Consider the following 17,652-nt stretch of genomic DNA (forward strand, 5'->3'; position numbering starts at 1 on the left):
ATAAAAAATAAAATGGGCTGGAGATGTGGTTCAGTGGTTAAGTGCCCCTGGGTTCAATCCCTGGTACCAAAAAAAAAAAAACAACTGAATATAAAATGTTGTTATGAACACATTAATATTATAAATAAATTTTGTAACTTTTAATACTAATGGTACATATTTACAAATAAAATACTGCAAATATGCTTTAGGCATTTATTATAACTCTTCCCTGAATGTTTGGAACCTTGATTGGAAATAGGAATCTTTCAATTATATAAAAATGTAACTTATACATACAAATAGACAAACATGTTTTCAATTAGGCATACTAATAATTAGTCTTTATCAGTTGTTTATCTACTATTTGCTTAACCTATGGTTTTCCTTCTCTGTGATCTCAGTATTTAAATAACATCCATAGCTGACAACTTCCAAATTTATATCACCATCCCTATTTTTTTTTGATCTTTCAGTCTTTATCCTTAACTTGGTATCTAAGCTTCCATCTCAAACATAACTTGTCCACCACTAAATGAATTTTACCAGCAGCCTTTCCTATATTACTTGACAGCAATTCTGTGCTAATTATTTATGTGCTGTGCCTTAGCTTTAAGTCAATTCTTACATATTCTGCCCCTTGATGTTTAGGATGAAATACTCCAAATGACATTTTTCAATGTTTTTCCAGTTGTCTTTAGAGTCTGTCTAAACCTGCTGGCTCATATCCTTCCCTTAAAGGTCTCAGATCCTCAACATTTGAGCACCAGTTCTACAAAATCCCTACTTCAACCTCTTAGTTTTTGTTAACATCATATTTTCCCTTTTCTTTTTCTATCTGCATCTATCTATACAGTTTTCGCTTCTCTAAAACTGCATTAAATTTTGCAGTTTGCATTATAATACCTGTATAACAATTGTCCAACTTATATTTCATACTTTCCAGACTTCATTTGGCAATGTAACAGAATTTTCTATGGTGATATCATGTTCAACATGGTAGTCACTAGTAACACATGGCTATTGAGAACCTGAAATAAGGCCAGTCTGAATTGAGCTGTGCTGAAAGTGTAAAACACACTATTGATTCACAGATTAAGAATTAATAAATGACAGCAACAATTTCATTAATTTATGCCAATTCTATGTTAAAATGATAATATTGGGTTTAATGAAATATTAAAATTAATTTAAAATCTTTCAGAATATGGTTACTAACAAACTTCTTGTCAAATATATGGCTCATATTATATTTCTGTCTGACAAAGCAGCTCTAGACTATTAAGACTTCAAATCCTTGCTCACATAAGTAAAAAAAAAATTGAAAATGATACTTCTTCCTACTATATTAAATTGACATCTATTTCAAAAATTTTAATTCTGAAAAACTACAAAGGATGACATTTTTGTCATACTCTAATTTACAAATACTTTAGAGTTTCCTCAAAATATCATGCCTTTAGCTCACTCAATTTATAGAAACTATTCATCCCTAATAGAAAAACTGTAAAATCAACAAATTAGAAATGCTTTCTGTTAAAATAATTCATATTTTATGTTACAGCTCAAATTAGCATATAATATAATATCTTTCTATATTATATGCATCCTGATTTGATATAAAGATAAAAATGAATAAAAATATGTAGATGGATGGATAATTGACAAATACAATTACAGATATAAAGGTTGGTGCTTGTCTGAGTTTACTGAAGATAAACTAAAATATTGCTCCCTTCAGATATTTCCTAGTGAAGCTTTTGCTTTTCATTTTTCTGAAGAATGCTCCTTCAGGAGCTATGACTCTGAAATTTTATGCCCTTATTTTCCAGTGTTTTACTTAGTTTCAAACAATATAATATACTAATATTGCATCTAAGAAAGTAATACATGTTTTTCTTTTGAAATTAGAAAAAGTAATTATAAAAGGAAAAATAATAAATGGATACAGGTGGGTCATCAAAGCTTCATTTCACACATGGAGCTAGTATGAATGTATTTCTTAATGAAAGAAGAAAAGTTAATCAATGAACAGGTTAAAGAATCAATTGTAATGTTTTAACTTGCTGCTATTAAGAGATCCTCAATTTTATTAATCTTTCAAATGTGATAATTAAGGAAAATATTCTCTTATATAAGCTTGTAGAATAACCATGAAGCAACTTTAAAATGCATATTTCTTTAAGGATGTAATGCTGAGATACTATATTTTATTTTTAATGAAATTAATTGCAGTGTTTAAAAAATCAATTGCAATGATTACGACTTAATTTTTAATATTTTTGCACAAAACAAAATCACCTATAAATTAGTAAAGCAATAGTCAAATATAGAATTTTATTATTGCATAAATATATAAGATAAGCTAACATAACTAAAGAGAAGCATGTTTCCTAACATTTGGCAATAATATTAAGTATCATTTAATGTGATCCTACTTGGTATAAGAAATTTCACATTTTCTTATGTGTAATAGCCTTATAAAATAGTATTATAATCTCTAATAAATAAAAAAGAAAAACTGTGGATTACAAGACCAAGTGAGCATAGCTAAAATATTATAATTAGTAAGAATGACAGTCAAGATTTGAAATCAGGTGCATTTGTTTCATCCTGTTTCAAATTTCAAAATTTTTCCAATAATTACTTTTAGATATTTATGACACCAGGATTGCTTTTAAAGTGATCAAATAAAGTATAAAATGGGTATTAATTATTTAAGAAAATTGAAAATATTGAAGGATTAATATGGTTAATTGAGATTATTTTTAAAAAATTAGAGTTACTGAAGGATTATTACGGTTAATATAAAGGATTAATATGGTTAAACTGAGATTTATGCCAACTAATATAACTGTGTGTTTATAGTTTGTGCTAACAATTGCCTTCTGAAAAGTGTCCTATGTGCTGTAATGCATTAGTGCATAATGAAATCAATTTGGTGAAATATTATTAATATTTTAAAAATCAATATATTATAATAAATAAGAATATACATACAGAAGTAAATTTATGTAGAAAGGGATAATGTCCTACATCTGGAATTGTGTGTGTGTGTGTGTGAGAGAGAGAGAGAGAGGGACAGAGACAGAGACAGAGACAGAGACAGAGACAGAAAGAAAGACAGTGACAGAGAAAATGTGTTTGAACTCAGCCACTGCATGGAATTCTTACTGAGGATCATGGTTCAAAATGATCAAAAACCAATTTCTACAGAATTCCTTAAAATAGAGATAAACTGATAAAAAGTTAATATTTACAATCAAGTATTTGATAAAAATAGCAAATAAATAAAAGCAATTATGTCCTTCTTAGAAAATGAATTGAATGTTTTTGGTGGGAGGTAAAAGAATAGATAGAAGTTTGGCAGGTTGGGTAATATTAACAGGTAGAAATGTGATAATCTCCATGAGAATGATGAAAACTTACTAAGGCATGTATCTATAGAACATTACATAATACCACATCTGATGACAATTACAGGTAATTAATGTAACATAAAAGATTTCTATGGCCATGCAAGATTAATATAATGTGTTTGTTCCATACCTCATAAAGGATTTACTCCATGCTTAATTTAAACAAAGATAATTATATCTTATGGTGAAGCATATTTTCATACATACATAGATCTTATAAAGTACACCACTCTGACCTTTACTAGCTATATGATCTTAGACAATTTATTTAGGCCTTCTCTTAAACATAGGCAATGAAAGTATCTTCCTTATTAAAGCCTTACGAGGATTAAATAATTCACCAAATGTACTCAACAACAGTATTGAGGATAATGCCTACTAAGTTGCTGAGTGCTCAGAAAAATAGTTTGTTTTCCAAGTACTTCTTGATTTTTTATTTTCTAAATAACCAAAAGTTTGCACATAGAACATATTCAATAAATATATGTTTCATTGAATTAAACTGATGAAACATATTGGGTGCAAAGAATGATTTTCATTTTGCAGATGAGGGGTTTGATTTAGTGATCATCTTAGGTTTAATCCCATTGCTCTTAGGATTCAATTTCAAGAAATTGATGGAGATCACAGATATTTCTGGCACATAGCCATATATTTTCTCTAATAGCAATTAGTTAATGCATTTCAAGTACTTAGTAATTCTATGAACTACTCTACAAGCATTATCTTATTTCTCACAATACTGTAAAATAATTATTTACATTTCAAAGATAAAACCAACTTTAGAGGTTAAATAACTTAGTTTTTGATAAATTACAAATATATATTTGATGCACAATCTGACCCCACTTTATGATCTTTACCACTAAATGGATGGAACTGGTGATTATAATGCTAAGTGAAATAAGTCAATTCCAATAAACCAAAGGGCAAATCTGCTCTCTTTCTCTACTATAATGTGGAAACTAACACACAATAAAGGAAAGGGCATAGAAGTTCATTGGATTAGACAAAGGGGAATGAAGGGAAGGTGTGGATGAGAATAGGAAAGACAGTAGAATGAATCGGACATAATTTTCCTATGTTCATATATAAATATATGACCAGTGTACTCCACATCATACAAACACAAGAATGGGAAGTTATACTTCACATATGTATAGTATGTCAAAATATGTTCTACTGTCATGTACAGCTAAAAGGAACAAATGAAAAATTTAAAAATTTCTGACCCAGAGAAGATATCACAGAATCTGTTTCTGAGAGAAATTTAGATTCTTCATATTTAAATCATTTCTTTTGGTATAAAATCAGATTTTACAAAGAGAAGCAAAATAGAGATGGAAAAAATAACTATTTTTTCAGCTGCTCTCATTCAGTGTTATAATTTAGTTTGAAGTATGATGGTACATGCATATTTAGATGTATTACTCATTTTAGAATCAAATAGAAAGATAATTTAACCTTTTGAAATATCCATATATGAATCCTCTATTATTACAGAGAACATCAACTATGCAGCAATAGAGAAATAGTGAAATGAAATTCATCTATGTATAAAAACATGATATAACCAAAAGATGTGTCAAACAGAAAAAAAATTCAACAGAGAAACCATTATTCATGGTTCCTTTTTCAAAGAAGAAATATGGACTCACAATATTCAAAATGTACTTTGGAACACATTCATTTTGATGTGTTTTCATTTGTATGTTAGTAACTAGGACAAAGGTTATATTATTTTTATATTATTTTTTACCAATTTCAGAAACAAAATTGTTTCATAGAATGAATAAGTAAGAAATATTGCCAAAACCATACTTTAGTTTCAAATTGTCTATACTGCACATTTCATCTCTTTGCCTTTGTTTTTTGAGTATGGTTTTAATGCACAGATGATTTTCCCTTACCTTATTTGTGTTCACTGCTGTGATGACCCAGACGCACTGGGCATTGCTGTCATACTGGAATGGAAAGTTGGGAGATGTAAAGGTGCCACTTGGTCCTTGAAGATTAGAGCCACATGTCTTCACTAAAAGAGAAATGGCAATGTGAAAAATAGGCATGCAACACAGCAATAAAATATCTTTCAATAGACTTGAAAATACACAATTATAATGTATAATAATTGAAATGTATATTATGGTGTTCTAATGTCACTTATCAAAATTAGAATGTTTGTTATGTTCTACTTTAACTGAAAACTGGCTATCAATAAAATTATGAGGTATACTGAAATGTATACTATGGCACTTTAAATATCACTTTTCAGAATTAGATTCTGATATCCTGAGATTTGCAAACATGATATTTTCAATATTAATCAAAATTAGTTATGAATTGTGGTGTGAAGCATGATAAATTGTCTTCTGATGGAAATTGTTTAGTTTAATGAGAGGAAGTTATATTAACCTAATATGCTAATTAAAAATATACAATGAAAAGAAGCAAAGCCTTGGATGGATTAAGCAATCTATAAATTGTTTTATTTCTATTTATTAAGTAGCCAAGGACTCATAAAAGCACAGTTGCTAGACATCAACATTAAAATGACTCATTCTGTTCCTATAACTGTGAATCACACACCACTAAGACCATATTATCTAAATTTCTGAAAGTTATACATGATCTACATTTCATTAAAATTCATTTTAATGAATTCCCACAAAATTAAAAGTTGTAATACTTTCTCAATGTTCTACTTCTTCTTTATTCTTAATAAAACAGATAATCAACACACTGGCTGTTTATTAGTTTCCTTCTTGGCCACCACAGATTTCTTGGTGCCATAATTTTGATATGCATTTATTTGCCCTATCCCTTTAGAATCCTACCTATGTTATTATTTTCTAATTAATGAATAATAATCTATCATATTTTAAAATATGTGTAGTTAAACATGTTTTCATATGCACTTAAATCTTTACACAGTTATTATCATCACCACTTTGAAGATGAGTTTATGAAGGTGCCAAAAGTTTGCTTGCCTTGACCAAGGTCACTCTGGTAATAGGTAGAAAACCAAGAAATTGAGCCTAGGTCTTCTGACTACAAGTCTTGTCATCTTAAGTATGTTTGCATAGTATATTAAATTTATTTCTTCCCACTAATTTCTTCCCTTCTGCTTATATTTTAGTATAAATCTAATCCATACAAATTTTCTTAAACTTCAAAGTTAAACTTTGTGGTCACTTTTCAGTCACATTTAATTTTGTTTTATATATATTATATAAAATTTTGTTTTAAATATATGATCTCTACATACTGAATAACAAAATTATATTATTTTTTACAGAAAAAATAATAAATGATATTTTTCTTCATTCAACATTGCTTACCATTTTTCCTCATTTACTACCAAACTTATCACAAATCTTTTTTTTCCATGCTCACTAATCCATTTCCTTCCTCTGCTTTCACTCTTCAAATTACTTCAGTCCAATTCCTACTCTAATCTTAATATTGAAACTGTATTCTCAATGCTAGCAATGACATGCTACCTTCTAAATCTAATAATGTCTTCATTTTTCTCTATATTTGACATATCAGCAATAACAGAATATATTGAAAAGCTTTGAAATCCTCTGGTTTTCTTTACATAATATGGAACACTCTTATTTGCCTTTATGTTTTAAATAGTTCTGTTCCACCATATCCTTTGTTCTGGTCCTATTTTTTTTTCCATCTGACCCATAGCAGTGTAATTCTAAATCGATTCCATAGCCTTTTCTATTTTTTCTATATTCTCTGAAAAGTTAAACTAATTCACTTCTATGACTTGAATATTCAGTTCTATGTTGATAACTCTCCAATCTACATCACCATCTTTGGCATTTCTCTTGATTTACAGGTTTATTATCTGTATACTGTACATTATGGCCATCATTTTAATGAAACTTTTAATTAAGTATTTCTTAATTTGCCCCTCCACCTCCCTGACAGTAACAGAAACTCCTTAAGACCTATGTATTGCTTTTCTGAAACAACTGTTCTCTTCTTCATCTCTTCACAATACCCAATGCTCCTGGGTCCCTTTTCTGGTCTGGTCATAGCTATTTAACTCTTTCTAGACTCTAATCTTTCTCTTTGTTAAATATCTTACTGTATTTATCTATTGAAAATACATATTTGATTGCTTTTCTTAATTGCATGTAAGCTTGGTATCTATTTTCTACAGGATTAATTAGAAACTGTCTTATATATAATATAAAATTATTTCTGTGAGAACCAAAATTCCTTTTCAAGTACAATGTCCTGCCATTTTATATACTCATTATACTTACTTGTGCCAGAATAGACTTCATGTACTCTATTTAATATATCATACTCTGTATATTTTTTCATTCTGTTCCCCAATCTAAAATATTCCTTATTAATTTCCTGCAAAGATTCTATGCATTTAAATGAAATCAAGTTTTTTGTGATGTCACTTTTTTCTTTCAAAAGGGTTCCCAAGCCGTGAGGCTTTAAGCAACTTAGTAAGATCCTTTCACAAAATAAAAATAAAACAAAACAAAATAAAAAGGGATGGGTGTGTTGCTCAGTATTTAATCACCCATGGGTTCAAACTCTGGTACCTATATAAATAGATAGGAGATAGATGGATAGTAGAGAGATAGATAGGTAGATAGATAGACAGACAGGGTCTCAGTCAGCTTGGTGGTACAAACCTGTATTCCCCAAGACTTGAGAGAGATTGAGACAGGAGGATCACAAGTTTGAGGCCAGCATCAGCAACTTAACAAGCCCCTAAGCAAGTCAGCAAGACCCTACCTCAAAAAAATAAAATAAGATAAAATAAAAAGAGCTAGGGATGTAACTCAGTGGTTAGGTGTCCCTGTATTCAATCCCTAATTCCTCCACTCAGGATTCTGTAATGGACTAGTGCTCACAACCCATAACCTATTATTCAAAGAGCACATGTATTAAAATGTTTGTGTTAGACCTGATACAGAATTAAGTTATAAAGACTAAGAACTTTACAGCAATGAGAATTTTATAGCAATAAACACATGATTGGTTTAATGTTAGTAGATATAATTTTCTTTTATTTCTTTTTTCTTTTTTGGGGGGGGGGGTGGGGGAGGGTAGGTACTGGGAATTGAACCCAGAAGTGCTTTACCTTTGAGCTATATATCCCCAGTCCATATTATTATTGTTTTTAAATTTTGAGACAGGGGCTCATTAAGTTGCTCAGGATTTTGCTAAGTTGCTAATACTTGCCTTAAATTTGTAATCCTGCCTCAGTCTCCCAAGGATATAATTTTCTAATAGGACATACTTTGAGTGGCATTTAATGCTTGGTAATCTGTTGGAATAATTTATCTTCTAAAATGTGTATACAATTACAGTCTTCTTTTGAGGACAAGGCTTTACTTATCATTTCTGTTAACTCCTAGTACTTGATTTTCATGTAAGCATGTTTGTTAATGGAACAAATATACAAGCTCTTTGGCACAACTTTTAAGTGAACTATAAAATAAATGGTCTCTTTGTGATGATGAATAATTCTTGCAACTATGAATTAGACTGGGAAAATGTCCGGTGGAACATTATTTTCTTTATATATAAAAATAGAGATGACACACTTATAAAATGGCAGGTAAAAATCAACTTTAAATATTTTGGTTTTCTTGTCTGCTTCCATGCAAACCTGATAATGACCACTTAGCAAGCAAGGTAGGATGTAATTCACAGACAATGTCCATTTGTGAGTGTATATGGTTTTACATGTTTGTGTGTTTGCATGTGTGTGAGTGTTTGCATATTTTAAGAAACAAATCTAAGTACATACACATTTTAAGAAACAAATCTAAGTACATACACATTCTTATGAAAGCTTTTGATACCCCTATACATCAGGATGACTATTCTAGGTCAATACACTTAGATTTTCATAAATTTTAATAGTCCCAAAAAGTTGGTGGAAGTATCCAAAGTTTTTAGTCTTTCACTCTGAGAATAGTAGATGATGACTGGGGCATTTCCTTTATCTCTGGGTGGAAATGAGAAGACATGTAAAACATATCTGCTGTCTGAGCAGAACTGCAGCATCATCTCATAGAAATCAGCATAATATACAACATAACTAAGTAGAAATAGTACTTTGTTGTAAGCCACTGAGATTTTTCTGATTGATAATTTTCACATGATGTTGAAAATTTGTATTTTTTACCTATAATATCTTCATAATAATTTTTTTGATAAAGCTTTAATAAAGATATTAATACTATACCTTTAAACTTGTGCTATTATTTGTGCTTTACACTCGAGTTATCACTGCAGTATGAATTTGAAGAAGATGAAATCCTTAGTCACAATATGTGAGCATCATAAAATTTGATAAATATGCCTAAACTACTCTAAAAAAGTTTGTTCAATATACTCTCAAAAACAACCTAAGAGAAGTAAACTCTCTTACCAAAATAGAAGTATCAACAACCATTTGTGCTTTTGTCATTCTGATCAGTATGTCCATATGTTTTAATTTCCACTTCTTTATTTATTATATTGTTATGGGCCAGGCTATCTGGGCAATGACTAAACAAGTCTCCATTTTACCCCAAAACTCTACTTCACGTAAGAAATGCTTCTCCTATGGGAAAGCCGCGCCTTTGTATCCATCAACAGTTGCTTAGCATAGCATGTTTGGCAACACAAAATGGCAATTCTTATATAACATAAAACTGTCCCATTTTTCTTGGATGATGTATTCTGTCAGAGATTGATTGTCTAGATATTAGTAATCATTCTTTAACTTGTAGGCAACTAGGGACATTGGGAACCACCTTCTACTTAGGATTTTAGATCTCATGACATTTATTTATGGTTTCAAATCAGAGCAACAGCCACTTATGATTATTATGGTTTTGGACTATAGAGGTGTACTCAAACCCCAGGAGGACTATAGTGGCCCACTGGCTGGTGAATAAAGATTCTGTCTCCTGCTTTAAGATCAACTCAGGGAATTATTGCAATCTTGCCATAACAATATGGCCTAACACAAATTTTCATTGCTGCTTATATTTCTTTGTTAAAATTTTCTAGTTGAGTACTTTTTTCTGTTTTCAATTGTTATTTATTTATTTATAGGAGGCTCTTGTATACTATCTATATTAAACATTTTTTATGTTCTAAGAATGTTTTCCCACAGTTTATTATTGTTTTTTTAAATTTTTTACTTTGCTTTAAATTATTTTTTGCATATCTTGTTTTAATATATGTTAACAAAGTAGATTTAACATTTAGGAACTGTGTTTTATGTCTTGCTTTGGAAAGCATTCTTCAAAAGTATGGTCAAAATACTCTCTTTATTGAAATTATCATACCACCAAAGTGGTATTTTGCAATATTTAAACTTTTCATTTATTTGAAAGCTATTTCTATATGACAAGTTATGGGAGTATTTACAGTAAATGCTATTCTCCACTAATTGAGAATGTCATTTATATTATATTATCATATGTATGCACATTCACAAATATATTTCCACATAAAAAAACTATACATAGATATACAGGGATATGGACCTTTATTTTTTTGTATTGATTGATCCATGATTATTCCTCTGCCACTGTTATACTGTTTTTATATTTTTAATATAGATATTGTACAAGTTTCTCCTTTGTTGTTCAATTTCAAAATTTACTTGATTATTCCTGGATATTTTTTATTCCATGAAAGTTTTCTGATGTGTTGGGTTGTTCAGGTAAAAAAAAAGTTTGGTAATTTTATTGAATTATATTCAATTCAAGCATTATTTTGATACAAATTTTCTTTACTGGTATATCCTATAATAACATAAAGGAGAAAAGTAAACATGATTAAAGTAGACAACTACAGTGAAGCAGTACCTTTGATATAGTAAGAAAAAAATTCCTTAATGAAATGCTAAGAAAAATAAAAAATAGGAAAAAAGGTGAAAATTAAATATAAGAATGAATTATGAAACCATAACAAATATTGGCTTAATCAATAAAATATAAAAATTTTTGCCATTTAAGTTTAAAACAAAATATAGTTACCCAAAATTATGATACCATTTGACATGTCTTAGTTTTTAGCAAGACAATAAATTAGGAAAAAATGAAAGGTTTGTTTAGAAAATATGAAAAAGCAACAAACTGTCATTGTTGGTATGCAATATAATTTTTGCCTACTTAACTAAATGTACTTTATTGATCTACAATATATACCTCATATTTGAGTCCTAACTAGGTTTGCTTTGAAGAATATGTGTGTGTGTGTGTGTGTGTGTGTGTGTGTGTGTGTGTAGATAATTATAGTTTTATTTTATGACAGCAATAATCAGCAATTCAAATGGAATGATCCAATTTATTAAAACAACTAAATTAATATATGATTTTGAAAAATATATTTTGTAAGAAAATTCCAAGACCTCTATGAAGAGAACTATTTTAACAAGAAAAGGAGCATACAGGTACTAAATAAAACCTGTAAAATGGAAAGGCAGACCATGTTCTGGTTGAAAACATGATAACATTTTGATTTGAGCTGTTTATAATAAATTAATTGTTATGGTGTCTATTAATTTTTATGATATCTATGGTTTTCAATTCTTAGCACTTTAGACAAAGTAGCTATTTTATATTATTCTGCTTGTTCTATTTATATAGCATCTATGTTTTTTAAAAAGAAGAATAGCTAACCATTTGTGGAATAAAATGAACACATATATACAGAAACATGTCCAAATATTTTTAAAGTGTTATTTCTTTGAAGGAAAATGATATAAGACAAAAGATAAAACACTTTACCCCTAGTTCTTTGTCAATATATTCCCCCCCCCCCAAATTAAACACGTACAGCTAATACTTCTTTGGAAAATGCTCTAAGAATAAGATTAAGTATGATAAATACTGCTGCAACTGTAACCTCCAGGCATTTACATTTGTGCTAAATAGAATGATTCAACTATACAAGGAAGTCAAACTGACATTTTATTTTTTGATTGGGTAAGAAGGATATGGTTCACAGTTTAAAGATTATTGTGAACCAAATATACCAACTGAGTTCTGTCTGTATTTAGCTCAGAACCCATCATGTCTCTGGCATCTAAAACCTGTTGTACTCCAGCTGCCACGACTTGCCCTTGTTCATTAATGTCTCTACATAATTTAATATATGTGTTTAAATCTTTGTTTCCATGGTCTAATGAAAAATGTTCAGTCATGGTATTTCCAGTGCCTGCAATAGTGCTGGCCACATAGAAAACACTAAATGAATGAATATGTTGACTAATATTAAAATAATATTTAAACAGATATTTAATTTTGCATCTGGGTTTCATTTTTAAAATATGCATTTTTTTTCCCTTTGGATTTTGTGATGATTCGAGCTTCTACTCTCTGTTGAATAATTTCATCCATCAAGAATTCACTAATGTCATGTAAATGACTACTGTCTATGCCTCTATGGATGTTTCTGGGTTGGTGGAATATTTCTGTAAATAAATGTCTCTATTTTAGGAGGAGTATAAAGTCCTATATTTTTAAAGGTGTCATTAGTTTGAAGTCCAAATACATTTGTACTTCTTGATCTTCAACTATTCCTGCATCTTCAATTTTGTGTTTGCACTTGAGCAAATACAAATCATCTTGACCTTAGTTACTTTATTTTCAAACTTAGATAATTGTAATGTATCATACATAGTCTCTGATAGATCTAAAATTTTTCTATGATTATATCATGCAGTTTTCTATGTGCCCTGTGTGGCTTCTCCCAAGAGGTAAAAGGAGATTAGCAGAGTCTGAAAGTATATTCTCAGAGAAATGTTATGATTAATACTAAAATTGTTTACTGACATGTGTGGTATGGAAAATGATGGATGGATCCACTGAAAAAAAAACAATGTGAATTTAAATGTATTTGTTATATTTACCTTTTATTGTTGTTCACCTATGAGTTAGAAAACACTGTAGTCCACTAGAAGTAGACTAGCACATTGGCCTGCAGTAGAAGTAACTCCATTCTATCTATTGTTATCTAGAGTTATTTCTTTGCCCATTAGCCAAGCAGGAGGATAAATATCCAGAGAGTAGTTTTACATTCTCTAATAGTAACATGGAATTAGCAATGAAATAAACTATATTTCTTCTGCTGCAGGGGATGCAGCAGAAAATACAGGTATTATTCATTTTAATTTAATAGTTGCTATTGCTTCTGGAAACTCTAACTTGTACTTTGGAAAATGCTACATAAAAATAAGCTGTACAGGGGCTGGAGATGTGGCTCAAGTGATAGTGCGCTCGCCTGGCATGCGTGCGGCGCTGGGTTCGATCCTCAGCACCATATACAAAAATAAAGACGTTGTGTCCGCTGCCGAGAAATAAAAAATAAATATTAAAATTCTCTCTCTCTCTCTCTCTCTCTCTCTCAAAAAAAAAAGCTGTACATATTAAGCGTGTACAGCTTAATATGCATATGAAACATACTAAGTCTATGGGAAATGTACCAACAACTACTCACCACAACAATAAAAACTTATTCAAGGGTTTCTGATGGAACCCTACCTGTAAGGCAGAACAATAGATAGCCTTAGGAAAAAAAAATATTAAATTGTTGAAAATAGATTCATTTTGGTACCTAAGGATGGACAACTTTTAGCAGCCAATGGTATTTAGACATTTAAAGACATTATATGGTTACATTTCAGTTAGGAAGGGAGCTATCCCTGGTCTCACAAAGTCAGGCTAAGACAAGTACTCATAAGTTTAAAATTTCTATTGAATCTTTCTTGCCCATCCACCACCAGTGATGTCTGAACTCTACACTTTGCTTGCATCACACTTTTCAAGAAAACTGACAGCTCAAGTTTCTATTGTGATATCTCCCTCACAATACCCCACTCCAGAAGCAATCTTGAGAAAGAAGAACAAAAGTGAAACCATCATATTCCTTGATTTTAAACTAGGTTAAAAAATAGTAATGAAAACAGTGTGGTATAGGCATAAAAACACACACAGAGACCAATGGTACACAATGGCCAGACCAAAAATAAATCCACATGTATATGCTGAACTAAGTGGGGTTAAGAGGACTCAATGGAGAAAGAATAGTTTCTTCTATAGATGATGTTGAGAAAATTGGACATCCACATGCAGAATAATGAAATTGGACTTTTTCCTTTACCATATATAAAAATTAAATTGAAACAAATTTAAATAAATACATAAGGGTTAAAAAAAAACTCCTAGTGGGAAAAAACATAGGGAAAAAAAACTTCTTGACAGTTATCTTGGTAATAATTTTTAGATATGACATCAAAAACATAGGAAATAAAACTAAAATTAAATGAGTGGCTTTATCATGATAGTAATGGAGAGTGAGACATTTGGTGAAGTAATTTAATCATTTATTTTATTTCCAGAAGGCAAAACATTGTCTCCTGGGACTGAGTACACCCAAGAAAATAAAATGGAGAGAATGCTAATAGAGTGTTCAGCTATTCTATTTTAATATTAAAAAGGTGAATATATTTTATATTCTAAGCTAGTGATTTATGCCTATTATTTGTTACAGAGGAGAGCTATTTAATGTATATTTTAAAAGAGGATTAGACATTATAGCTATATAAACTTCAATAATAACTTAGGACTTAAAACTCTCTGTTTCTGTTATAAAGTTATATTAAGCATTTATAACTGGTGCCCCAATGCGAAACAAAATATATTGTTTAGTATTTATTGATCAAATATAATTTTCTATCTGGAAACAAACCAGCACACAGAAAATAAAAATAAATGAAAACTGAGATATGAGCTAGATTTCAAAGTTAAAGAAATTTGTTTAGTGAAATATTAAATTAAATTTTTCTTTGTAAAATGAATATTCAGATTTTATAATAACCGATGACTTTCACAAATTGAGTATTAGGCAATACATTTGTATTTGTTAAAGCTGAATACCATACAATTTTATCCTACAAAATTATGAGTTCTACAAACACTAAATGAGGGCATATTCTGTTTGAAATACTAAGTTTGGCATTGGAGATGAGAAGGCAAAGATGAGAGTCAAGGTTACTTCCCTCACCAAGGTTACATTCTAGAAATAAGGAGAAATACTAAAACTTTTAGATAAAGTTGGATTGAATTTACAATAGTTTATAGAAATAAGTAACAGTTTAGAAAAGGTCATATAAGTAAGAAACAGATCAGGAAAGGCTTTTTTTTTCTTTTTCTTTTTCTTTTTTTTTTTTAGGAAGGGACCTAGAAAAGGATTAATTTAATTTATATATTTTATTTTCTTCCTCTAATAATTTTCGGAGTCTTTCTCCTGTGGCTTTTGTAGAACCTGTTAACAAGTAATTCATTCTAACCAAATAAAGGCAAACATGTACACAATATCAAGGTGTCCATTTCTGTGGTAACGTTTCAAGGAACATTATTTTTAAAAACTAATCTGTGATCATTATCATTAGATGGTAATAATGCAACGTTTTCAGGATATTATAAAAAGTATTCCCATGTTGGCAGATAAAAATGCTCTGAATATAAATTAACGCACTGATGGAAAATTGACTTTGAGAAAATAAAATGACTTAAAAAATTGCATAATTTTACCATAGAAATTATAAGATTTTAAGCAGTGAGAAGTTCAAGCTGTGGAGGACAGGACTGCCCTCTTTAGTAAGGAGCTAGACCCATCACATAGGGCTTACTGAGGGCAATAAATATACAAGTATTGAGACCAAGGCTGAAAGATTGTTTGGTTCTTACAGCTGTCCCTGCTCTCATATAAAACTCAATCTTCTGTTTGTTTCCCTCACTCTGAAATATATTTTTAGATATGTCTTGGCTTGGACATCTGTCATGCCAATGTGTGTACAGACTGAGGGCTTCATTAGTAATTGGGTACATTCCCAGAACACATACCATAAAGCTAGTTTAAACAGGCAGTGGGTCTAAGGGAGTATAAAAACAAAGTATCTGTAGTGAATTCAGCTCTGCTGCATACAAAATAGTACTAAGAAAGTCATCCCAGCACCATTATCAGGGCACAGTAAAAGATAAATCTTACTACAAGAGTAGAGGAGCAAAAGAGAAATAGAAAAGTATCAAACATGATTAATTTAGTATAAGATGAATAAAAAAAAGATCATTCAAAACAACCAGAGGTAAATCAACAAAATGAAAGGACTGGTACATATATTTTCAATAATAATTCTGAATGTAAATGATCTGAATTCCTTAATTAAAAGACACAAAGTAGCTGACTGAATTAAAAAACAAAATCTTACCGCTTGCTGTTTGCAAGAAACTCATATCATTGGCAAAAATTCAAAAAACTAAAGTAAAAGAATGGAGAATGATGTTTCAATCAAACAAACTCTGAAAGCAGAAGTAACTATACTCATATTAGAAAAAATAGAATTCAAGTCAAAATCCATTAGAAGTCACAACATAAGTCACTACATACTGATTAAGAGAACAAGTCATCAAGAAGTTACAAATATAGGAAATACATATGCACTGAACATGAGAGTACCCAATGTTTTAAAGAAAACATTTTAGGACGCAAACAGATTCAGTGTTGAATTTGACCAAACTTTTAAAGAAGAACTAATAATGATTCTCCTCAAAATATTTCAAAAACTAGAATGGGCATGCAGTCCCAGAGACTCAAGAGGCTGAGACAGGAGGATTGCAAGTTTGATACAAGCCTAAGCAACTTGGTGATACTCTGTCTCAAAGTAAATTAAAAATGTCTAGTGCTGGGATTGTAGCTCATCAATAGGATTACTATGTGCCAATAGCCAAAGTGCCCCTGGATTCAATCTCTAAAACATTTATATAAATAAATAATAAAAATTACTATTTTAATTTTTTTATAAATTATGAAAATTATAAAATTTTGAAAAAGAAATTGAAGAAGACACAAGAGGATGGAAAGATATCCCATGCTTACAAATTGAAAAAGTTAATATCATTAATTTTAATATTACTAATTTGGTAATAATATACAAAGGAATCTACAAATTTAATGCAATTATGTCAAAATGCCAATAGCACTTTTCACAGAACTAGGAAAAACAATTCTAAAATTAATGCAGAAAAGAACCTAAATATTAAAAGTAATCCTAAGCAAAAGAACAATGCTGAAGGCATCACAATATCTAATTTCAAAATAGGATATAAATCCATACTAACAAAACCAACATGGTATTGGCACATAAATAGTCATGTAGACAAGTGGAAAAGAGTAGAAAACCCAGGAGTAAACGTACAACCAT

At 30.0% G+C, this 17,652-nt stretch overlaps 1 protein-coding gene across 3 annotated transcripts in view; it reads right to left on the reverse strand.

Moving 5' to 3' along the window:
- Positions 1-17,652, reverse strand: part of Csmd3 (CUB and Sushi multiple domains 3) — a 1,108,856-nt gene that overhangs the window by 591,192 nt on the left and 500,012 nt on the right. For all 3 annotated transcript variants that reach the window (XM_076835404.2, XM_076835403.2, XM_076835402.2), the window contains one exon: positions 5,309-5,430. In XM_076835404.2, the coding sequence (XP_076691519.2) occupies positions 5,309-5,430 (122 nt within the window). The remainder of the gene's footprint in view (positions 1-5,308; positions 5,431-17,652) is intronic.

The sequence above is a fragment of the Callospermophilus lateralis genome, chromosome 16 (assembly GCF_048772815.1).
Source record: "Callospermophilus lateralis isolate mCalLat2 chromosome 16, mCalLat2.hap1, whole genome shotgun sequence".
NCBI classification, from domain to species: Eukaryota; Metazoa; Chordata; class Mammalia; order Rodentia; family Sciuridae; genus Callospermophilus; species Callospermophilus lateralis.